At 42.3% G+C, this 24,355-nt stretch overlaps 1 protein-coding gene across 3 annotated transcripts; it reads right to left on the bottom strand.

The window, feature by feature from the left end:
• Positions 1-620: 620 nt before the first annotated feature.
• Positions 621-19,345, bottom strand: ripk1l (receptor (TNFRSF)-interacting serine-threonine kinase 1, like). 3 transcript variants are annotated; one of them, XM_088919346.1, is made up of 12 exons: positions 19,163-19,345; positions 17,707-17,892; positions 15,438-15,594; positions 13,218-13,355; positions 11,961-12,192; positions 9,672-9,821; positions 8,749-8,825; positions 6,248-6,323; positions 5,149-5,652; positions 3,983-4,054; positions 3,170-3,316; positions 621-2,421 (listed from the first exon to the last, which is right to left on the bottom strand). In XM_088919346.1, the coding sequence occupies exons 2-12, from the start codon at positions 17,856-17,858 to the stop codon at positions 2,126-2,128; spliced, it is 2,001 nt and encodes a 666-aa protein (XP_088775472.1). In that variant the 5' UTR covers positions 17,859-17,892; positions 19,163-19,345; the 3' UTR covers positions 621-2,125. The 3 variants fall into 3 exon arrangements, with proteins under 3 accessions (XP_088775472.1, XP_088775474.1, XP_088775475.1); XM_088919348.1 differs by having other exon boundaries at positions 3,170-3,313; XM_088919349.1 differs by lacking the exon at positions 3,983-4,054 and having other exon boundaries at positions 3,170-3,313.
• Between the last annotated feature and the right edge of the window lie 5,010 nt (positions 19,346-24,355).

The raw sequence follows: 24,355 nt of genomic DNA, 5'->3' as shown, positions 1-24,355 counted from the left end.
AATAATTGTTTTTTTTTGTAAGAAAAAAAAAACATCCGTGTTAATTTAGCGAGACTAGTCGTGTTGCCTTTTTTTTCTTTCGAAAGTGCGTAAGCAAAACGTCCAGAGCGTGTTGCAGTCCGAAGTTAGACGTTTTAACGACTCTGAAGTTTGTACATAAAGCATAGAGGAAATGAAGTGAGAAAAAAAAAGATCTCTTTGTGCATACACAATATAACCTATTTTGTGCTACATTACAATCATGATGACAGCTTTATCTTCTTTTCATATCATATATATGCACCTTACTAGGACACCTGCTTGAGGAACTCAGAATGGGGGATGATCAGACGCTTCAATGTCTTTTACATCCTTTCTGATGATTATTTTCGGGATCTCACGATGCACTGGAGGAACTCCACACTCGAAGAAGGCTCCACAGCCGAAACGTTGTGTCTCTTTTCAGCATGGAATAAACCTTCAGCATGGAATAAATATTTCCAACTCATGAAACTGTCTCTCCAGTGTGATCTGTTACAGTACATAGTCCAACGCAGGTTTTGAATTCTAACACAGACCTCCCCACCTTACCAGGAATTCTGTCAACTTCATGGGGAGGTGCTCCTAAAATGATTTATACCTTTATAAATAATTACTAAAATGTTTTTATTCATATTGTGATTTGATCAGGCAAGAACTTTCTACATATCCTGACACACTCAATGTCAATGGATGTCTTGGGGTTACTGTCACAGTGCACCAATACATCCACATTTGCAATACACAGACATTAGGAAGGACATGATGGCGTTTGTATACTTTTTAGCACGTAAAGCACAATCGATTAAGCAGACTCATGCATCCATGACAGCAGCAAGGTTTACCACAAACAGAAATCCGATCTTTATTTAAAAAATCGAAATAGATTAAACCACCATTGATAAAATAACTTCTTATAGCGTCTAACTATAACCAGCGTCCGTTCAGACTCGAGCCACGCGATTTTAGGAGTGAATATGGGGTCCTGGACAATCCAACATGAACTCCCACCTATTGTTTACAATCACACACCGGCGTGAACCCGTGTCTCCGGTGTAAGGCAACAGGGAACCAGCCGCATGAGCTAAAGGAGACCTCCCTCAGCCCAGGCAGCCGAGGTCCCTGCTACACACAGGGAGGGCGCTGACGTCACCGTACCCGAACTAGCTCCGCTACACCTACATCAAGTAAGAAAAAATAGACACCTTTGCATCAGAAAAAAAAGCATAGAACAGAAAATGAACACTATGAAAAACAGTCGGAATATACAGTATAACCAGAAATCGATCTTGGCACAAATTTGGTTGGAGCTTTGCGATATTTAGTTTCACGTTGAAAGTTGAAAATGTGAAAGTTCAGAAAATCTCGGATGTGGCAAGGACGTGTCCTGTCCACTGTGTATCCTGCCTTGTGCGTTGCTGGCCGAAAAAGGCTTGTGCTCCCCTATGACCCTGAATCGGACGAGGCGGTTATGAGAAGCTTGAATGGATGAATGAGTTCACACAGCTTGATCCGCATACTGATATAATCCCATGCACATTCGCTTTCATTTTGGCAGTTGAGATATCGTGGCATTGGGAAAAGGTTTCTGCTGGGGGGAACAGCTGGTGCCTTGCAGCTTTTTTTTTTGCCTGTCACCATTTTCATCTTTTTGGGGGGGTGGTGGTGGGGGGGAGCAGTTGCCCCCAACATAGACAAATAGCCAAATAACGGAATAACGGAATTGCTATTGCTTACTTTATTTTGTATGCCTCTGTGGACGTGGGTTGGGACGCTCAACAATCCGTTTCTGACATTTTATGTTTATTGTACAGACTTTGGTTTAGATTTCTGCCGGTGCCGAAGATAACATGGAGATTCTAGAATTTGCAAGTACCGAAGACTCGAAGACTCCTGCCTGTATGTCTGAATACACAGCCCCTGCCCCCGCAGAAAAATAAAGTTTTTATTGAGTAGCAAAGAATTAAAACATTTGAAAGCGATTTTCCTATAGTCGCTTTCCATTATATTTTAATATATATGCCTCTTTGTCCATATGAAAAAGCAGTATAAGTCACACGTTCTCCTGTATGACTAAAATATGGTTTGACACGTGCTGTGGCTCAGTTTATGGGGTAGACATTCCCTGGCACACATGCAGTAATCTATTGATCAGCTCATCGGTGACCGAGTCTCCAAGGGCTCTGTAAAGCTTTCCCACAGTACTGCCCGCACAGCCTTCCCTCATCTTCCACTTCTCCAGCATCTGATAGACCTTCTCCTTCAGTCCGTCCCGCTCGCAGTCGTGGTCGATCACCTCGATCTCCGCCTGCGTCAGCCCCAGCCTGCGGGCGCAGTGCTTCCACTGCCTGCCCAGGTTCTCCCTGAGCAGCTCCAGGTGCTGCTCCTGCACTGGGTAATTCTCTACGGGAAAAAAACCACACACACCATCAGCACCTGAGGATTCGGAGCAGATGATCTGTCCACTCTGAGGACAAAGAACATCAACACCGCGACCCAGGAGCCACTGTGGTGCAGTTCATCATGTTTTCCCAAGACAAGATTATAATAATTATACTGTATGGATTTAATGGAGAGGTACAGTATACTACACCTGTTCACAGTAACCCTACCATGTGCAGTGTAACAAAACAGAATTAAGACACCGAATGGGATAACAGACAACATTCTTAATTATCAGATTACTTTCACTGTTTCCCTTTCAATTTGCTTCTTTGCAGAACTGCTACCTGTTATTAGGTTCCTAATTATATAATGGATTCATATTTACCATATATAATCACAATTATACGTTCTAGTTATATAACCAGATGTTTGTTCTAAACCTTTCATACTTCTAAAATATGAGTGGAAAAAAAGGTTCAGCACTGATTTGTATTGTAATGCCACTGTTAAGATACCATTTGTGTAAGTGTTATTTTTCAGTTATAAAACATCCATTTATCCTGGCAAGTAGCAGTTATCTACTTTAAGGTAACTAGTGTAAGGATTATAATACTAACATATTCAACTCCCTAGACTTCTGGGGGATTCAAAAGTAGATATTTAAATAAAATACATTTTAAATTCATACTGCATGTTATGCAACAAGAGAAGCTTAGTGATGAATGATTTCTAAAAGCAGGGAGGAATAAATATTGCAGCGTCTCACCGTATTTTTGCAACATTTCTGATGAGATATTATTGCACAGCGTGCCTGATGGCTGATGGGGTGAACCGAAAGTCTGACTTGCAATGCTCATGTGATTGTTACCTCCAATCTGCAGCCCACTGACATTCTGTATTACCCAGCTGCCTGCTTGAACAAGAATAAAACAAGGGCTATTAATACGGTTCTATCAATTCAGACTGTTTATAATACCAATAACTCCTTGCATTTATGTAAATCACATGTACATTTAACAGTCTTTTGGCAGATTAACATTTAGATTTCTTTCGGGGATAGACTTCTCTTGCACTCCAAATGTTTTTACACTGGCCAAAAAACAAACGTGCCACCATGCACGTACAACATACATCTTTTTACAAATTTTACATAGAAAACTTATGTATTACTTTTCAAAGGCCTTCACAAGATCTATAAATATCATAGATAAACATTTGTGCTAATCATTTTTGTTTTATCTTTAAAAGCAAACAATGCAAATATCATTTAAACTTACTGAGGCTGTCATCCAAAATATTACAGTACCTTACACGGTTACACAGTAAAAATGGTGATTCTCTCATTTATTGTATGTGTCAACAAAAGTATCAAATAAGCAGTGTTATGATGTGTAAAATAAATATCTAGCACTCTAATCAGTCTTTAAAAACCTACTGTGGACATATCTATGATATTATTTCTATGTGTGTATAGAAATATAGTGCATCATTTTGTCCATCTGAATTATTTACAATTATTTTTGGACAAGTATTTTTAGCATACAATTATTTTAAGTGAAATGTTTAAATTTAATCTTACCTTGTGTACTGTATGGAATTTCTAGATTTTTGCATATAGGCCAGGCCATGTTATTATTAGATAGAGGTTTTCCTAAAAAAAAACCAACACAGAACATGTCTGGATTTCATGGTTCTTAAAACATCATGTTGTCACATTTTCCCTACCTGGAGATCACTGATGAGGCAGGCTTACAGGACACAAAGCAAGGGCGGTGAAGTATATGGTCTGTGGGCCATTTCTTTGGCCCATGTGACCATTACAGCAAACTGCTTTCTTTTTGGGCCTTGCAGGCTCAGACAGGGTGCATCTTCAATGCCTGATGATGGTCTCCCTAAGCCATCTCCAGGTTTTGACTGAGCCCAGCACGCAGTGGGAGATTGCCAACGACCTTCTCCATATAGACTGTATATTTGTACAACTTGTCGCTGGGCATTCTATCGAAAAGAATCAGGCACCATGGCCTTTAAGTTTTGATTCCCTTCTTGTTCAGCATTTGTCGATCCTCCATGAAGTGGTTATCGATATTTAACAGGTCATACTGCAGGTCCTTGATCAATAACTTAAATGAACCATGTTCCTTCCATTACAAATATTTCACACGTACACCCTACCTACACAGGTAGATAGAAAATAGTTGCATATTGATAACTCTATATGTAACTTGATAACACTTTTTGAGGTGTGTAAACAGATCCTGTTCTTAAGATAAGATCACTTTATTGGCCCTATACAATTTCTTGCATTAAGAATTTGTCTTTTCGCAGACCTCAGCTTGCTCTCCATGAGACACACAGACAGGGAGAGAAGCTGGGGGTCAGAGTGCAGGGTCAGCCATTTATACGGCGCCCCTGGAGCAGCTGGGGTTAAGGGCCTTGCTCAGGGGCCCAATGGAGTAGGATTTCTCTGCCAGCCACAGGATTTGAACCGGCAACCTTCCAGCCACAGACGCAGATCTTTAGCCACAGAGCTGCCGCTCCACCCACTGTAAAGCATAATTAGCTTGTTTGTGTGGCTTTGTAAGTGTATGCAGTGATGATGTATATATAACCTGGTGTGTAAATCCGACATGCATTCCCGTGTTTCAACATTCTCCCGTCACTACACATAAACCGCCCCTCCCAGCGCCTCTCCTTTCCCTCTGGGCCGATGTGAACCGACGTTTTTCCGAGCACAGAAGGAGCTACCTGTATCCTGAAACGGAGAGAAGCTGGCGGGGCTGAAAGGCGCCCCCCCCCCCGTGAAGTCCGCGGCTCCCGACTCCGGAATGGGGAAGGCCGTGGGGCCGGAGTTCATGCGCTGAGCCGCCGGAGGGAAGAGTCCGTAGGGGCTCCCCGGCGCCACCCCGGCGCTGGCCGAGCGGCCCAGGGGCTGGCTCTCGCCGGGCCCAGGGGGTCGGGGAAACCTCCCCTCGGCCGGCGCGGCCTCCGCCTGGGTCCAGGACTCCACCGAGGACACGCGGCGCTGCGGCTCGGCCCAGGCTCCGACCTGCTTCGGCGGGGGCGGCTGGGGCTCGTCCAGGCGGCTGCCGAAGTTGTGGTAATTCAGCTCGTCCTCCAGCTTCCTCTCCAGCAGGCCGGGGTCCGGGGCGGCGTCCGCCTGGATGGAGCTGGCCGCGGAGTGGAAATCCAGGTCCTCGACGCTGGCCTCCACGGGCCGGTCCTCGGAGCTACGCAGGGAAGCCGGGGTGTCTGGGGCGCGAGACAGCGGAAGAGAAAAACCCATGCAGCTCCCTGATCCGTGATCACCACAGCATGATCAGACCTTTTACTGTAACTGAACTGAACCATCTCAGGAGAACCTGTGAGCACCCAAGACACACAGTCCAGGCCAAGGTCAGACCGCCAAACGTACAGTTTTGTCTATTCAGTGTTTTTGCCACAGATACGGAAAGAGAAAACTAATTTCACCCATCCTCTCTGTTCATCTCTACAAATGCAGTGTTTTTATATATATATATTTCTATTTTTATATTGGTTACATGATAAAAAATACACCTTGCTTATTTTGATACACACGGACAATTTTTGGATCTACAGACAGCCTTAAAATTGGTCCTTATTTCACCGTCTAGAAACTTACAAATAATTAGCAACTGCGCATCAGGCCCAGTATGTCAGAGATTGGTTGTTAGTGACTCATGATTTGGTATAATTCTGAAAACGAAAAATATCTACTCTTTGGCCAGAGCAACTGTCATCATTACCTACATCCATGGCTAAGACCGTACAGAATCACATCAACGCAGATCACGTAGCATCTTTTCATAAGATTAAAACAACAAACCTGCTGGTAAACTTGAATCCTCGGTTGTAAGCGACTTCACCTTCTCCACGAAACCTTCTGGACCTGCATACGTATTCTGTTTGAAAAAAGAAACATCAGGTTGAGCAGGCGTACCGGCTCTCCTACTGGAGCGTCATGTGCCGACCTAATTTTTCCTAAAGATCAAGTCGATTAAACAAGCACGGAAATACTGGAATAATTCCATCGAAACACGTCGTCATCTCCACTGAGAAATGTGGCCACTCAGTGTGCTCGAGGGTTGGGGCTGTATGTCTGTCTCACGGTTTGAATCCCTGTCACAGGGCTGAGTGCCCGCCCGCGATCTCACGAGAGGCGTGGACACCGAGTCCTGCTACTGCAGCTCCACAGTGCTGCCTCCTGGGAGTCCTCACGGATGTGGGAGGTCGGCCTGATCGGCCCACTCCGTCCGGACAACACTGCAGGCTTCTGGGCCCGTGCCAGTTTCCTGGGGCGGGGTCTCAGGCAGCCTGAGGTCCCCACTGTGTGCCATTTCCTCGCCACCGCGACCAGTGTAACAATACAGACAGACCCTGGCCAAGGAGTAAATTAAGGAGCGGGCTTGATTTTTAATTTCCATGACGGCAGGACAGCACACGGTTCGACACCTCTGAGCTCTTCTCGAGAAGCAGAGAGACTGGAGTCCGCCGTATCGTCTAAAAGCCCTTCCCCCTCGTGAGCTCCTGTGGTGACTTTTAAAGAGAAACTTCCCTTTCTCAGACATTCAAACAAGGGCACTACGGATAACTGTGATCTTCCTCACCACAGCAGAGGGCACTGGCATCTGCGCTGGACATACTACAAAAGAACAAAAGACTTCAAGCAGCATGAGATCTGCAAGAGACGAGATGGAGTGCAGACGTACGCAGGCGTCGGTGTTAGGGCACAAAATGTCATCTGTATCGATAAACTATGCAGACTACAGCTCTAGCACTTCTAGCAAACAAGTGAAACTTGCAGAGAAAATGGACCCTTAATCCAGAAGGATGTAGGGGGCTAGCATCAGAAATAAATACCTAAAAAAGCTTGCATGAGATCCAAAACACGTCAAAGACGGGGCAAAAATAGTATTTTAAGAAAGTATAGAACTGCTGACAAGACAATACATGTGTCAAAAGGGGGGGGAGGAATGAAAATAGATAACCGGTAAAAAAAACACCAGGGGGCAGATTTTGATCACAGGACTGAAGTGTTAGCTCCTGATTCTCAGACTGAAAGTGCTGGCAGAGCATGATTTGCTCTGAAATATTATTTTAGACCCTCGTTTGTGTTTCAGCACGTTTTGAGGTGTGGGAACATTCAGTTTCTGTAATGAAGTGATTCTGAGGATAGTGCTGGGCATATTCGTGCCCTGTATTTGCGTTTTAAAAAAAGGGATTTTTTAAATCACTGAATGTGTAAAGAGGGAAATGATAGTAGAAACTAAAATGTTAGAATAAAGAACAAAGGAAGTGAAAAAGGCAAAAGGTCTCTTTGAACTTATAATTAGAGAAAGTATTATATAAAAGGATATATAGATTATGTTTTCGTGGATACATCCAGTATTTTCTTTAGAGATAACTTGAACACCTACATACTGTGTATACAATTACATGCATTTGCATGTACAGTATATAGTACATACACATGCTGCTAATCTGTAATATCTAGAAATATTACCTATAGTAAAATAAAAAAATAACAGTTTTTCATTGTTTATTCACAGAACTGTGAATGGATCAAAAGTGGAAAAGGAAATGACATATCTAAAGATCTTTGAACAGGTGTCAGGTTTTGAAAGACACCATGATTGGACACCGTTGCTAGTACTAGTACAGACTGTACATGCAGGGAGGTTACATTTGTTCAGAATCACTTTTATTATGAACAGGTCCCTCCTGCTCTAGGAGAAATGAGTTTGTGCAACACCCTTAGCCTTACTCCCTGGTTATCTAAATCAGACCTGCCGTTATCAGACTAACTCATTTTCACACAATGTTTTAGAAGCATCAAAAAAGCTGACAGAATGAGAAATTTAAATCATAGTGCACGGTCTAAGACTGTATGATGCTGTAAAAACACTTCCAGAATAACCTCAGGCTGTTTAAAGAAGTTTAAAACAAGGCCCCCTCTGTTTAAACAATTCCAAAAAGGCTTACAGCTGCTCTGGAAAGAGTAGTCAAGATAATCTGCATGAACAGTACAGTAAATCATATGAGAGCAGCTTAAGACTTCTGAACCTTGTCCGTCTGGAATATCCGTCTGCTTTACAATCAACAGAGACCAGTAGCATATTTACTACAAGAGAGGTTATTGATAAGAGAAGATCTTATTTCCTATCTTGTAGAATCATGAATGAAAAGGTGTCCTTTCTTTAAGCATGGAGACTTGAATGAATGGGACATCCTGTCAAATTGCAACAAGAATATTACATCTATAGCTGTCTTAAATCACATGTAGCTAAGGAATCAAGAAAGCATACTGGCTGAAATCATGTCAATTACCTTAAGGTAGCGCACATCCTGCTCCACGCTGTTTTCCAGCTGCTCTTCATAGAAGGGTCTGAAAATATCGTAACACTCTGCAATGACAGAACACATGGTCAGACTGGGGTGGGACACAAACTGGAAACAACCAAAGGTTTCATTTGTCCTTTATTTCTCATAATAACCTGAAAGGGCCTGCAAAGGATTTCTGATTCACACAGAAATACTTTGTATTTTGTATTCCAAAACGGCATTTCTGAGAAAGTGAATATTAAATCCTCTTGTCAAATAACAAGCATGCCATTTCCCCCTGCCTTACGATATTGTTGACGAGAGGCTTTGAACGTAGCACTACCATCCGGGGTGCCCAAGCCTGGTGCTGCAGGAACAGTGCATCTGCTGGGTTTTAAGTTCTCTTTAAAGCAGAGGCTTTGAAGCGCTGGGAGTAAAGCATTTAAATGGGTCCAGTTAAGCCAGTAACCAGCTGGTTTAGCCCGTTAAGGCCTGCGATGAAATGAAAACCTTCAGACGCTCCAGGCTTACAGAGTGAACATACAGTATAATCTCTTCTATAAACTAAGAGTCTTTCAAAAGGGCCGAGACATAGCTTGTGATGCTAAGGCCTCCAGTGCTCCGTTACAGAGCTCTCTCTCTCTCCTGAGAACGCTTCATCACTGTTGGCTGCGAGAATCTTCACACGCTTGGAATTTTAGAAATCCAATAAAGTTCTCTCTTCACAATTAACAATTATTTTACGAGAAAAATAGCCCAACACCGCAGCCGTGAATCAGGAAAAAGATGATCTGCAGAGAATACTGGCGAACAATACCTACACGTTATTTGACCCCTCTGTGCACTTGGGTCCTGTGGATGGCACAGTGCCTCCACATACTGATGGATGTCACTGCACACAGCGCCCATGACACCCTGCTAAAGCTGACCTGTGAAGCTGGGCCGGTGGTTGGGATCCTGGTGCCAGCACTGCACCATTAGCGTAGTCATCGGCTGCGGTGTGGAGCGGGGAACGGCGCTCAAGTCTGGACGATCGCCGTTTCGCACACACATGCACACGTGCTCTTCATTCCGTGCATCTGGGAAGAAACGTCATTGCGTTATTTCGGTTTTGTAAGGGTATATTGCACTCAGTCAGTTCCGTGAAGAGAATCACCTGGAGAAATCTCAGCACATTTTCCAGATCCCCTTGAATCCCATTAAAGTTGTTTCTGTTGACTACAGATACATTTACACAAATTTATTCCCGTTTCGTTTTTAATGCAGGATTCCCAATCCTCATTTTTGGAGACCCACACTCCTACTAGTTTTTATGAATTACCATCATACCTCAAGATTAGATATCTAACTGAAGGCTTAACTGAACTAACAAGATGCTTGATGAGAATATTTGCAAGTTTTTTTTCAACTTGAAAGTTTATTTGTATTTTACTTATAAAATGCTTTAGTTAACAGGCAGCATCCAACATGTTGCCGTTAAGGCAAAACAGGGGTTCAACAGTGTAACTGAGCAGAAACACAAGCAGGTGTGTGGTTCTCCACGTCCAGGTTTGGGAACCTCTGCTGTACTGCACACAATTCATCACAGTTGTCTCGTTCAAACATCTCTCACCCCTCGCTAGGCTTGTCACCACATAGGAAGTTCCAAATTTAAAACGCAAAGAGGAAGCAAAACTACTGCACAAAAGGGAACTGCAGCATTTATTTCTTCAAAGCGGCAGGAAGGAGAAGAGCTTCAAACTGCAGGGGAGTAGCAAGAAGCAATTCTTTTGCAATTTCATGCGTGGGGAAATGACGTATGTAAAAGCAGTTCCTACGTGAAATAGGTGACTCTGACCTGCAGCAAGGATCCCCGAATCCAGTCCTGTTGAGGCACAGTATAATATCTTCTACTTCAGCTAAACACTCAGTTATTTACTTGATTCTTAATTAATTTGAATTGTCAGCTACTCAGGTTTTGGGAGTAGTCTGATATGTCCAAATGTACACAGTGAAAAGGCCCTGATTAAAATGAAGTCCTCAGCCAAGGAAGAGTTAGCTTAAGACACTGAAGCCCCACAGAACACACTGAGCAGTAGTCCCAAGACCTGGATACCTAAGTCACCACTAAGCACCCAGCTGCCCAGTGGAGAAGAGTCCAGAAGCACAAGGCCCTGGGAAATGTGTCTTCCTTGGATCAATTAACAGATAACTTTCAAACAAGCGAGGGCGGCCGGATGGCCTCCTCCTGTCTGTGACCATTCGAATGTTCTTCTTTTCTCTTTTATAATCTTTTTCTGAAATAGGAGATCAATTACTGTTCCATTAACCCCCCCCCCCCCCCCCACACACACACACGTGTAATCGCCCTTATAATGAGTCTGACAGCTGCGACTCTTGTTCCAAAGTGGGAAGCTCGAAAGTCCACGCAGGATCCACTGGGGGCACCTCCAATCGGAGAGGTGTGGTTCCAAGAGATAAGGCCCCGGCCTTCCACGCGCCCACAGCTCCCTCGAGCTCACCCAACCCCGGTCACCGGTACCCAGCCGCCTGCGTGCCGCTGTAGCTTAGGAGCGCCCTAGTCGCTACCAGAGAACGACGCGGGCCGACACTTTTTCCATGAGGAGCAACACCACCCAAGAATGATATGAACTGAAAGTGTATAGGGAGCGCTCAGTCACAGCAAGATTTGGCTGAACACACCCTGGTGAGAGTCAGCCCCTTGGCCACTGGGCTTTGGCTCAGACTCCCCCCCCTGGATGAGTGAGGAGTTGACCTGGAGGACGCAGCGCAGGTGGAGAAGGACTGCAAAAGACAAATGCAAGGAAGGCACAGGGGCTTGCTGTGGCATGTGTAGCTTTTTCTGTAGGACAGAAAAAACCCATTAGGAATGATTCTGAAGTAGGGCGGCTGAGGTGAAAGTGAACTTGGGCGAGATCGCGTCTCCCAAACTTTCTTTGTGAACTCCATCTCTCTTCTCGAAGCCTAGCAATGCAATGCAAAATTGAAATAACAGTACAGATAAAAAAAACAGCCCCTTACCCTTTGCCTGCTATGAAGCATATGTGTGCACAGCAGCCCCTTAAAGGTGACACAGGATTTCCGATTTTCACTCCAGCTGAGGATGGAGTTAGACTGCCGCGCCAGCTCATTAGGAAAGGTTACAGTGAGCCGCAGGTCTCTGCTCCCTGACCTGCAATTTGGCCAGGATGGCAGTGAGATGCCGTGGATCTACTCACTCTCATACGGCTCCCTGCTGGTCAGGATGACCCAGACAACGATGGCGAAGCTGTATACATCTGACTTCTCCGTCGACCTGGCATGAATGCTCTCCAGATGCTCGGGCGCCATGTAGCAGAGGGTGCCAGCGGCGCCGACAGCACACTTGTTCCCCAGGCGGCTCTGTCTCCGGGTTTCCTCCTTGGTCAGCTTGCTCCAGGTCTGGCAGGTAGCTAAACCCAGGTCCGCAATCTTCCACGAGACGACAGCAGACAAAACCCCACTCCGTGAGCTGGGCCGTCTCACAGGGGACAACAACCTGACATACTGGACTTAGTTCGAGCTGGACATTTTCTTAAGGAGCGGTCTTGTAGATGTGAAGAATTCCCTTTGCTTTACGAAAGGAGTTAATTTGAAAAAGAAAATCTACTTTTATAATTAGCTTTCTGCAACTAATTGACCAACGCTTTACAGAATATTTAATATTCACCGATTCACATCAAACATTTATTTTAAGGCTGACCACACCAATACGTTTAAATATTCACGTTTTTATCAGAGATACAGCAATGCAAACAAAGATATGTAAATGTTTTAAATTAAAATCCTGAAAACAAAGTCAGCACAAATAAAAACAACTTTAAACCCCATAAAACATTAGTGTAAATCCTGTCAATTTATACTGAATGCTTTTCATCCTTTAACTTGAGCGCTAATTTCCTGTTTTAAACCCCCGATATGGATCTGCTGTTTCTTTCATCGACTCGGCTCCTTCCTACAGCTCCTGCGCTGCACAGGGAGGAAGAGGACTGAGGACCCGTGCATGCTCTCCCCCAACACACTCTCCTGGCCCCCCGTCAGATTCATTTACCATCCGACAGGTCACAAGCCCCACAGTGCCTTACAGGGGAGTTAACATGGACTGGAAGAGCAGCACGTCCCACACTGATGTCACGATGTTGGTAGAGACTATGGAAAACCATTTGCAGCTCATCAAGCCCGATGGCAAATATCAACTCGGAATGGCTATGCTACGCAATTTCCCATTACAGCTTGGGCTTGGTACAGACACGCAATAATGGCAAAAAGGATGTTGGATTTGCATCCATATTTTTGAAACAAAAACACAATGTATAATGTTATGGAGATGCATGAGAGTCTTCTATCATGGTCCACATTAAATGACAGAACACGAAACCCTAAAACCTAAGGCTCGTGCATTGTCAGTTTCACAGCACACAACAGGCAAAACTGTCGTCCACTGTCTGAGTCAATACCTTAATATGGAAATCGTCATCCAGCAAGATGTTTTCAGGCTTCAGGTCCTTGTGCACCACATTTTTATTGGTTAAATACACCATCCCTTCAATGATCTCTAAAATAATTCTTCCCTGTACTGAAATGGGCACGGGCACCTAAAACAAACAAAAGCAGACCTTATTCTCGAGGGTGTCTTTCCTGCACAGTGAAGAAAAATAATTTAAAATTAACCAAAGAACACGCGAGTGCTGCTGTCCAGCAAGAACTGCCTATACTGTACATTAAGACACAATCATACTCCTGGTTTGTTTATCGGACCCTAGTTTCAACTCTAAAACGAATAAAATATTACTTTGAAACAATGATAACCTGGACAAGTTACGCAAAGAATGCCATATAAGTTATGTTTTCATTGACCATTTGACCAATATGGGTGGACTGAGCCAATTATAAATTAAATTTTTAGCTTTCGATTACTCCATGATTAATCCATGATTATGGGCCAAATAGCTAGAACATCTTTGCCTTTTGAAGTTATTGATTACAAGGCAGCCTGACAATTCCCTCAACTTGACACCGCGCAAAACAAAAAATAACACTGGAGATTCATATTTCATTTCACACTTTCAGTGCTTTCTGGCTGGTAAGTTACCACATACTTTAAGTACATGAAATATGGATTGTGCAGACTGATCACACTTTTTTCTACTGAAATATTTCCAGCCAGACCTGCTGTTAGTTAAACTTGCCTTAAATGTTGCTTATGAGTTCCACATGAGCTACTGTATATGGAGTAACAGATGATAATTGTGATTATCAAAAGCATTCTTTCAACAACATAACATGACTCAAAGCAGTACTGATAACATCATCCTATTATAAAGAGAGCTCCCTTTATGAGTTGAGGGTTTTCTAAACTTTCTAAACTCAAAGCTCTTCTAATGTTTAATGCTTCTTTCACTAATCTCTCATTCATCTTTCAGCTTCGTTTAGTCAAACGTCTACACTTTATGCCTGCCAAAATGTCAAAAGGAGCATCACTAAGAATGCAGGCACATTTTTAGAAAAATAAATTACACAGGTTAGGAATATTGATTAAATATTCTGCCATCATTCTGATTCATTGATCAATCAATGTGACTGACTGCGATACATTTTAGTGACTGCTGCATAAGCACTAAATTACCTCAGTAAAGAAACACTGGATTGAGCCTAGGTGATGAATTGATTTAACCTGTTGAATGTCAAGTCTGGCGAAAATCAAGAAAGAAAAATGCAGAAAGGAACCTATACGTCCCCCTTATCAAGAGCACAACACCTTTGCACCATCAGTATGCTGCAGGCTGGACTAGGTTACTCCAGGTGGATCCATCAGCCCTGGAGCTTGCAATGGGCTCAGGTCTCTAATGATGAATCAAGCTTGTGTGCAGACCAGCCTTTTGTGTCAACCTCTGTACTGGACATTGCCGAGTGTGGCGCAGACGTGCCGAATGATACGCTAACAGGTCAGTTGACTTGGGGGTCCTTGCAGTGCCTAATTACCACACAACTCCACTTGGAGTGGTTGACCGCTTGGTGATACACAGACCATTCTGGCCTAATGGTATCTGGCCCATCCAGCCCCATTGATCAAGTCCTGCAAACTTACATGATGCCCATCCTGTGGGTTCATCCTGATAGGATGACATCCTAGACTCGTGTTGGTTATGTGATGATGGCTTTTAAGCACAGACGGTGTGAGGAATGTAAAACTCAGAGACCACTGATCAAGCACAAGGCTCTTCAAGAGGAATGGGACCGAATCCCCACACTACTTCCGCAAGCTGATACCAAGCCAATGTCACAGATAGTTCAGGTGGGGAGCTACATCAGCATGTGTAGGTTGCAAAGGAACAAGTAACAGGTTTATTCCATGCTGAAAAGAGAAGAAAGAAAAAGTTTCGGCCGTGGAGCCTTCTTCAAGTCCCTCACACGGCTCCACGGCCGAAACGTTGTGTTTTCTTTCTTCTCTTTCCAGCATGGAACAAACCTATTACTTGTTCCAATGTCAAAGATGTCTTGTATTGGTTCAACATTGATCACATAAGCTACTAGCATGTGACTTTCACTGCAGATTCTGGAGTGAATCTGGAGCATAGTGTTTTGGCCCATGTCGCGTTTGTTCAGTAAAATGTCAGGGCACCTGTTACAAAAGAAGACCGTCAATATCCTGAAAAAAACAAACAAATAACACTTACATTGTTTAGCATAGAAAGCAAGTTGCCTTTAGGGACATATTCCATCACTAGAGAGTAGGCGCCATCTTCTAAAATCACTCCCAGCAGCTTGACAATGCGTTCATGGTTCAGTTTGTGCATTATGTTCCCTTCATAAATGAGTGATTTTTTGCTGCTCCTGTGGTAAAAAACAAAAGGATGCATCAGCGAACTGAAAACATTGTAATAAAACAGACCTCAGTTTTCTGTTATCAGTCTCTCTTATGAGAGACTGACAATAAGCAATAAAATATTAATTATTTGCACCTATTTTTGTCGGTAAGATCACACACTACTGAAATACATACTGTACATATGTTTATTGGACAGATTACTAATATTATTACCCACAATGTGCAATTTTTGTGTCCAAACTGTTGAAATCTAGTCTTCAACAAATCACCCAAGTACACTGTTCAAAGTCAATGGTGATATGATACAATTAAAAACGATGTGCTTATGGAATGCATAGATTAAAAAAAACCCTGAGTAACATACTCTGTACTTTTGAGCAAGTTAATAAAAATGGGCTTCAGAATATTATGAAGTAGTGAGTCCTCTCCTATATGCACAGAGCTTTGGGATTCTTTGGGATGAGAAGCACTCAAGAGCACAAGGAATTACTATTGTAATTGTCCTGAGCTACAGACTAATTACCACAACCACAACCATTGGATCAACCACAGCAGAGGCATTAAAATTTGGCTATACAGTTTTGTTCATTTCTAGTTCATATCTAGCAATACTGTATAGAGAATTTTCCTACTTCCTTCACCTGCCTTGTTTCTAATAATCTATTGACGTGAAACACCACTTGAAACAGGAAGTGGTGATTAAGTATATGGTTCACATTGTAGCACAAAAACCACCAAACTACCCTCTGCATACCCAGTTTTGTAGAGATGATGCTTATAAAGACGTCAATGTATTTACAGAACACAGACCAACATGATAGAACAGACAATTTGAGGGAACAAAATAAAGATCAACAAAAAACTCCAATGGGTGTTGGCCATTTTTACCCAAATTTCATGACTCACAAATGAATCACTCTTACAACTGTTTTACAAGTTTGGAAGCCACAGCTTGTAAAGCTTGAAACCTTACTCTGCAACAAATAAGCAGATATACGAGTGTGTGAAAAAAGAAAAAAACAAAAAGGTACTTGATATTGAACATAATAAAAGGTACAAGTGAAAGGAGGCCATTTGGTCCATATAGTTGACTTGGCTGCTAGTCGCTAATTGATCTGAGGTTCTCTTCCAGCTGCCTCTTGAAAGCAGGAGGGATATCAGCTTCAGCAGCATGGCTAGGAAGCTTGTTCTCACAAACCTCTGAGTAAAGGTGTGCCTACTGTTCTCAATTGCCTGTGAAGAAAAGCGTGCTCGATCTGGGCTACAAAGGTGTTGTTGCAGAATTATTTAATTACTGAGCATATATGAGTCTCTTAATTTCTGTAAACGTATTTCAAATAAAGCAATACAAATGCAACAATGGCAACATAATACATTGCAAAGAGAAAGTAGAAAAAGGTGGGAATGTCTTTATGTAGCGATTTGTGATGATCACCTATGCCATATATTCTACACCAAGAAGAACTACATCTGAAAACAATGTTATAAATGAAAACAGATGTGAACACAGTGAAGATAAGTCCTTAACAGGGTAAAATCATACACATTTGACTTATATTAATACATTACCCTGATGTCTTATGCATCCCCAAGCTATAGGCAATTGCACTCAGTCCATGAAGATGCAGTTTATGGTCTTCCAGAAACACAAAATTAGGTATCATCATTATATAGGACATTTTCTGTTTATTTTTAAAATTGCCATCTACTTTTGCAAAATCTTGCAATCTCGCTTAGAGTGCAGTTTCAATCAATTTCAATCAGAGCAAAGCCATTGGTTTCCAATTTTAACTGTGACAATAGCTATCCAGGTGTGGCCTGCAAGGTCTTTTAGTGGTCAAAACTGAAGCCCTGCACCCAGCTGACAATACACAAACGACACCCTACTGACATGGGGAACTGCATTTCAGATTTTGGCATTCAAAGTTTTGAACCCCAAAAATGTCAGTGTACATCTCACTGCAAGCTAAAGGTATCTTGTTATCATTAGAAAACAAGATGTTGTTCTATTCCGATTCGTCCATCATCCTGGCCAGCTTCTCCAACACAGTAAGTACCAGTGAAAGAGGTCTACAGAGAATAACCGATCCTGTAAAACACTCCCGAGTCTGACTTACTCATTGCGTGGTGGCCCAGTGTAAACTGTTTTCAAGACCACCAGAGCATGGCTCTGATGGTAGCACAGGTAGACTTGGCCAAAGCCGCCATAGTCCAGCGGTTCCTTCTTGATGAGGTCTGTGGAGCTCATACGGATGGACTCCAGAGCCATGGCTCCGCTCTCCAGAAGCTGCTCTACAGACAGCCTGCAGAGAAACAATGTGGCAGAGGCCTCAGTACGACAGTAACACGGTATAATGTGCAACAGTCTAGTACACAACGCAGTTACACGTGTCTGCTTTTGCCCTCAACTCCAAGTGCTTCATGCCCTCCTGTCACCACACCCTGCAATCGCAATGGTACCCACGTAACGCTCCCAATCTGATCTTACTTACTTGTTGTATTCTGTATCTACCCTGTGTGCGGCTACAGGGTCCACACCGTATAGCTGCCAGCCAAGCCATGACAAACACACAACTGGCTACAGCAAATCAGATGGGCAGAGCAAGAATACCTGGGAGGTTGCGAATGTACATCTGCAAATCTGCCATGTGTGAATTGTCTCAATAAAAGACATATTGCTCCTTTGAAAATGGGAGGTGCTCTCTTCATACTTTGGTATGCATAATCAGGTTGTTTTTCGTTTCAGGGTTACACAACCTCCCCCCTTAGGTCTTAATTAATCTTATTAGTTATGAAATAGAATTGAGAAGTAAATTCTAAAAGTCGTTAATCTTGTCAAAATGTCCTTTCGTAGCTATTACGTACAACTGCAAAGATAAGGGCACTATGCGCTATCCATGGTAAAACCACACTATTCAAGAAAACATTACATTTGATAAATACAGTTTGGAAACGAAACATACGTACGTATGGGAGATATTTATAATCGGGTATTTTTTCTAAACGTTTGTCTATTTCTAGTATTATTTTTCTGATTTATTTTATAGAAAGTTGAATTATGTTTGATAACCTCTCCTGCTTCCCAAGAGGAAAAACTTTTTCGTATTCGCAGAGAACAAACCAGGAAAGTTTGACGAAGCAGGAAAGTGCCTACAACCTATAGAAAAGGCTTAGAATATTCACATACTAATATCGGCATTATTAAATATATTGTACCTTTAAAAACACTAGCATATTTGGAAAGCGTTCCCTGCGTTATTAAATACCGGACGGGTATTCAAAACCAATATTACTACTGTCAAGATGAAACCAGTCGATACATCTTTCATTGACACGTCCAGTTCACAAAATGCCCAGGCTACAGATGAGACAAAGCCGTTCCTACATCCCCCGTAAAAAGACATCATTGTAAGACATCATTATTATTAGCGTTTTGTTTGAAACGGAATACCTTAGTTCCTACATCATACAAAAAGGGTTAAAAGCAGAAATATTTTTCTTTACAAAAAAAAAACTCTTACACCGCAGAGGACGATTAATCGGAAAAAGACAATTTACGAGAGGTTCACTTACTTTTACACATTCCACCGTCGTTTAAAGCACTTTTTCAGACTTCCTGTTCAATATTCGGGTCTGGGATCATGCAAAACGAAACCCAAGAACAAGAAGGAAACCCACTGGTGTCGATTTCTCAGACACTAACAATCGACACCGAGCAACCGATCTCCTCTCTCTTTTGCATGACCCAGCAATACTGAAGCGTCCTACAGAGCCCGAACAATAATAGACTGGCACATTGAGGGTTTGAGGAAGATCTGTACTTTAAAGATGGGTAAGATTACAGCAGGAAAATGCAGCTCTATTTCCGCGATGATCAGAGAGTCCACTGTTTATACTCCATCTCCGAGCATAACCACCGAATTAAAGTATCTATTTGGATGTGATGTCTGTTTACCTATTTTTTAGCCTTTTAATAGTACTGATACTGATAACGACAGCGACAAAGCACTAATAAACCTCATGAGTGCCGGTAAAATAGAGGATATATAAGCGTAGAAGTATACAGGTGTGTATGTATATAATATAAGGTAACCAAGTATATGTAAAGTAACACAAAAAGAAAAATAATAACTTATGGAGGCAGATGTGATATTGGCTGTGTGTGTGTGTGAAGATGTCGTGCAAAACGGTTCCACGCTACCGGCAAACACGCGTGGGTGGAGCTGGAGCCAAAGTCCAATTCCATGTCTGAGATCGAGAGGGGTTGAAAGCTAAACCTTTTTTTTTCTGTAACAAGAACCAGCTGTTTTAAGGCCATCCTGCTTTGGAAGAATACAATTTAATAGGTAAAGTTATTTAAGGTTGTGTCAAGGACCGGTTAGCATTGCGAAACACGGCGCTAAGTCAATCGCCTTTACCGCCTGGCTACAATGTGTCCGCTGCTGGCAGCCAGGTGTGAGACAGATCACCCCACGACCGCAGGGCGGCGCCCTTCCTTTGTCGAGCGGACCAGAGCGTAGTCCACGTCCACGCTGATACAACAAGCTCTCAAGGACGGGAGGTGAGACGTGAAAATCGATCAAATAAATTCATGAAAAGCTTGCGGCGCCGAGACTGTATGAGCCATCTGAGTTAAACTAATGACGTTTCCCGGAGACCTCAGAAAGGGGCTGGGAAAAATGTATAGCCCTTCACAAGTTCTCTGAATTGCCCGAGACGGTGTTTAATATGCTTATATTAATATACTTTAAGAATTATAATATACTGATATGTTTAGAAAGTAGGGGTATATTGTTAACTGAATGGTACATTCCCAGCGAATAAACATAACAGTCTGAAAATATTTATGGTTTGCTGCTTCTCCTTGCGCCTGCTGCGGAGGGGTGGGGGAGCTGTATTTTGATGAAAAACTGAATGGAACTGCAGGCTCGCCCTTTTCCCCCCCCCCCAAGATCGGTGGTGTGACGGTAAAAAGGTGTGAAAAAGAGTCTGTCAGGGCGTTTCCTCTTCACCAATGTCTACGGTTTCAAAAAGGAAGCAGTGAATCGCGATTCTGAAGCTTTTCAGAGCTCGCTGGTGCACAGCCCTCCAAAATGTGGAGTCTCTGTTTTGGGAGAAAACATCTCGGCCGCACACTGTACGTGACCACGGCTAACCAACAGCCGTCACCACACCTGTCTTTTTCAAATATACTGTATAAAAAGCACGAACTTACGTCAACAACACAGATTAATTTATGTATTCATATTCACAACATCTCATGTATTCATATTCATAACATTTAGAAAATGTATTCTAATATTCAGTATAAATATTAGAGTTTAAGATATCCTTATTAGACCTGTATACTGTAGCAGTCTGTTATTTCCCGTTATTTTTGTTTTTGTCTTGTGTAAGTCATGGTTATAGTGCGACATGCTGTTTCATCTTCTTGTATTCTCTTGATGGTTTTACCAAGATTGCATTTTGGAAGATTGAGTGGATTTAAAAAAAAAACATCCACGAAGGACTTTGTAAGGAAGGGAGTTGGGGAACACCAATTTGTTTTTGTCGCGCAGGGTTCGGACGAAAGTGTCCTACAAAGCCCGAACAATAATAGACTGGTACAGTGAGGGTTTGAGGAAGAATTTGTACTTTAACGTTTGGTAAGATTACAGCAAGAAAAAAAAATCAGTTGAGCAGAAATGGGCAACTCCATTTCCTCGATGGGCGGAGAGTCCACTTTTTACACACTCCATCTCTGAGCTGAATTAACAAAATAAACTTTAATTATTAAAGTATCTGTTTGGATATGATCACCTTTTTGTAGCCTTTTAAGAGTTGCCATTCAAAAAGCTGAGCGAATACCTTTTGACGAACAAAATAATAAGATGTACTAATACAAATAACTATTCAAGGAAAGAGACAGTTTTACAAAGAGGGACTTATACAAATAACTATTCAAGAAAAGGCACACTTTTACAAAGAGGAATGCCAAAGCAGTAAAAAAAGAATCTTCGTTGGTAAAACGCGATTTGAATTTGAGGAAGTTTTGAGGAAACACTTGTTTGATACTGTATATAGCACCACCTAGTGAATTCGGCTCCAAACGCTATTCAGATAACTACACTTCTGAAGTTGCCATTCTTTCCAAAACAAATTCTGATTAAAATACAAAATAACAGCAAGAAATGGCTGAATGTTTAGCTGAAGAAGACAGCTGAAGGAAATATCTGTTTTTTTTAAGAAAAGGTATCTAACTGAAAAGTTATTGATCACATATCGTATTGCAATATTTTTTTAACTGAGACTTAATGTTATGTATCATGCCACGAACTGCTTCTATTGACATATGTATTGTGTATTTGGTTACTACCTTCTAGCTGGCTTTGATCAGATCCGGTCAGGTGAAGCGAGGTACACTGATCCTGCTCAGTACTGGTGTGGGGAGTCTCCAGGGTAATCAAGCCTGCCGCTGTAACCCAACAGGTGTTCCCCTTGACCAGAATACCGAAACGTGAAACCTTAGCCTGTTGATTGGGGGAACAGTGCTACAGGTCGTGCCATTGTAAGCGTGGGTTTTAACGAAGGCGACGAGATCCAGCACTAAAAGGGAGCGAGTCTTTATTATACCAGACACCGGGCAGACGTTCATATAGCCAAGACACCAGCAGCAACGCAAGGCTGTTGGCTCTTACGCCATACTGCCTTCTCCCGCCTTACCGGAACAGGAATGACGCACAACAGCCTTACTATGCATGACATACTACGCATGTCACGTAAAAACACTATAACTAAATTAAACAAAACACATAGCTAACTTTGTTAACTACCTGTTACAACTAACTACATATCAGTATTATTATTTGGCTTCATCACTCTATTCTCCTCCCCACTTAGAGCTGGTGTGTGGGGAGCGTACTGGCGCACTATGGCTGCTGTCACATCATCCCCGTTACCTGTTAAGAATTTTGAGTGGAGTGTCCAGAAAAGCATTATATAAGTGTAAGGAATTATTATTATTTAAAAGTTCATTCAAACTCCCTGGATCTGTAAGAGTAGAATGTCCTGAGGGTAAGGACTTTCACCTTACACAATCGGACCCACCTGAACTGAAATATTGCTTAATTGAAAGGTTGCTGGCACACAATGGCTGCCACGCTTTTTCTAGGAGTGTTATTCACGTCAGATCTGGTGACGCGGCTGTACTCCTACAAGAAAAGTGTTTTAGGAATGGATTATTTATGGAGTAGAATCGTTAGATGCTGCTTATTAAATCGGTTTTATTGTCACTGTTAATGATTCTAGTTTTATATTCTGTATTCAGAATATAGTGTACCCGAATACCTGTTTTTCATCTTTCAAATGAATAACTGGCACTGTCGCCCTCTCGTGGCTAAGATTCTTAAATTCACAAAAAAGACGAGGACGTACTGGATCTGAAAATAATTATTTCTACATACATGTCATCAAAGCTTATTTCTCTGGCAATACAAATGAAGGTCTGCATATAGAAATACTACAGAAAATCTAACATATTTATACATTTCTGCTAATTTAAAAGGGGGTTTGGTGCAACTTGAAACGGGTTTGCTTTACAATGTCCATTTGATTTTCAATCATCTTAATTCTAAACACAAATGCATATTATTAAAAACTCTTTCACACAGTTGCCTCCCCAGGGATTTCCCTGCGAACACCCTTTGGACTGTTTGCCTGGACCACGCCCCCCTGTTCGTCTCCCAGCCCAGTTCCCCGTCTCTTCCCCGTGTCTGTTCACTCCCTTCCGGATTGGGCTGTCTGCACAGGGTCCTGAAAGACGCTATGTGACACTTAGATCGCAAAAAAAACCAAACCTGCAACAAGAGGCCAAATGTCATCTTGTTTGCAATTTTTCTTATGTTCTAAACTTTTCTGTAGGGGCGTCGTCATTTAGTTTTTAACTATTTTTGACAGTTGTTGTAGTGATGCCATCAGAGCAGTCTATAGCTTCATTGAAATTTTCTGTGTATAGTATTCCAAATGCTCTTTTTATGAAACGCTGTGGTACCATGAGGTACTGTACATGATAGATGCAATATATTTGTATTACGATACACCAGGAAGACTTTCTCCAGTCACAGAAGGATTGTTTCCAGAGGATTATGCTTTCCAGGGTTCAGCAACAATTTTAATATCTGGATGATAAAGAAACTTCGATGCATGTAGTATACATATAACTGACACAGTACATATAACGCGTTTGCACAGCTCTTTTCAGAGGAAATTCGAGAGTTAAAACGATTGGAAACGGAAGATGGAGCAGTCAGGTGTGAGAATATGAATTCATCTCTGTCCCCACTGTTACACTCCTTTGAGGTTTACAGCCATTTCTTTCTCAGGGCATCGTTTCCTTTCTAGAAAACAGTTAAAAACCTTAATGAAAATAAAAACGAAAAAGTCACCATCAGCAATACCTTGTTTATCTAACTTTTTTTTTCCCATCATTCAAAACTTTAGTTTCAAAATGCACTGTGTGGCCATTAATATAAATAACGGCCGTGCTTTCTGCACAACTGCTGGCTTTGCAGTGCTTTCCAATGTTTTCCATGTCTTCTTCCACAGAGTTGTTCATGACAATGAGCTGCAGAATTATGCAAGTCTTCCAGGGCCAGGCAGGGTGGTAGGTGATATCAGGGAAGGGATCCCCTATGCCATGATTTTTCCACTGCTCTCTTATGCCGCGGAATATAATTAACGAAGACCTCCGGTTTCACCTGTCCACTTTGAACAAAAGTGCACAGACCG

Source organism: Atractosteus spatula, chromosome 6, assembly GCF_055471065.1.
Source record: "Atractosteus spatula isolate fAtrSpa1 chromosome 6, fAtrSpa1.hap1, whole genome shotgun sequence".
NCBI lineage: Eukaryota > Metazoa > Chordata > Actinopteri > Semionotiformes > Lepisosteidae > Atractosteus > Atractosteus spatula.
Note: the sequence above shows the minus strand (reverse complement) of the source record. Positions and strands in the feature narration are given on the sequence as shown.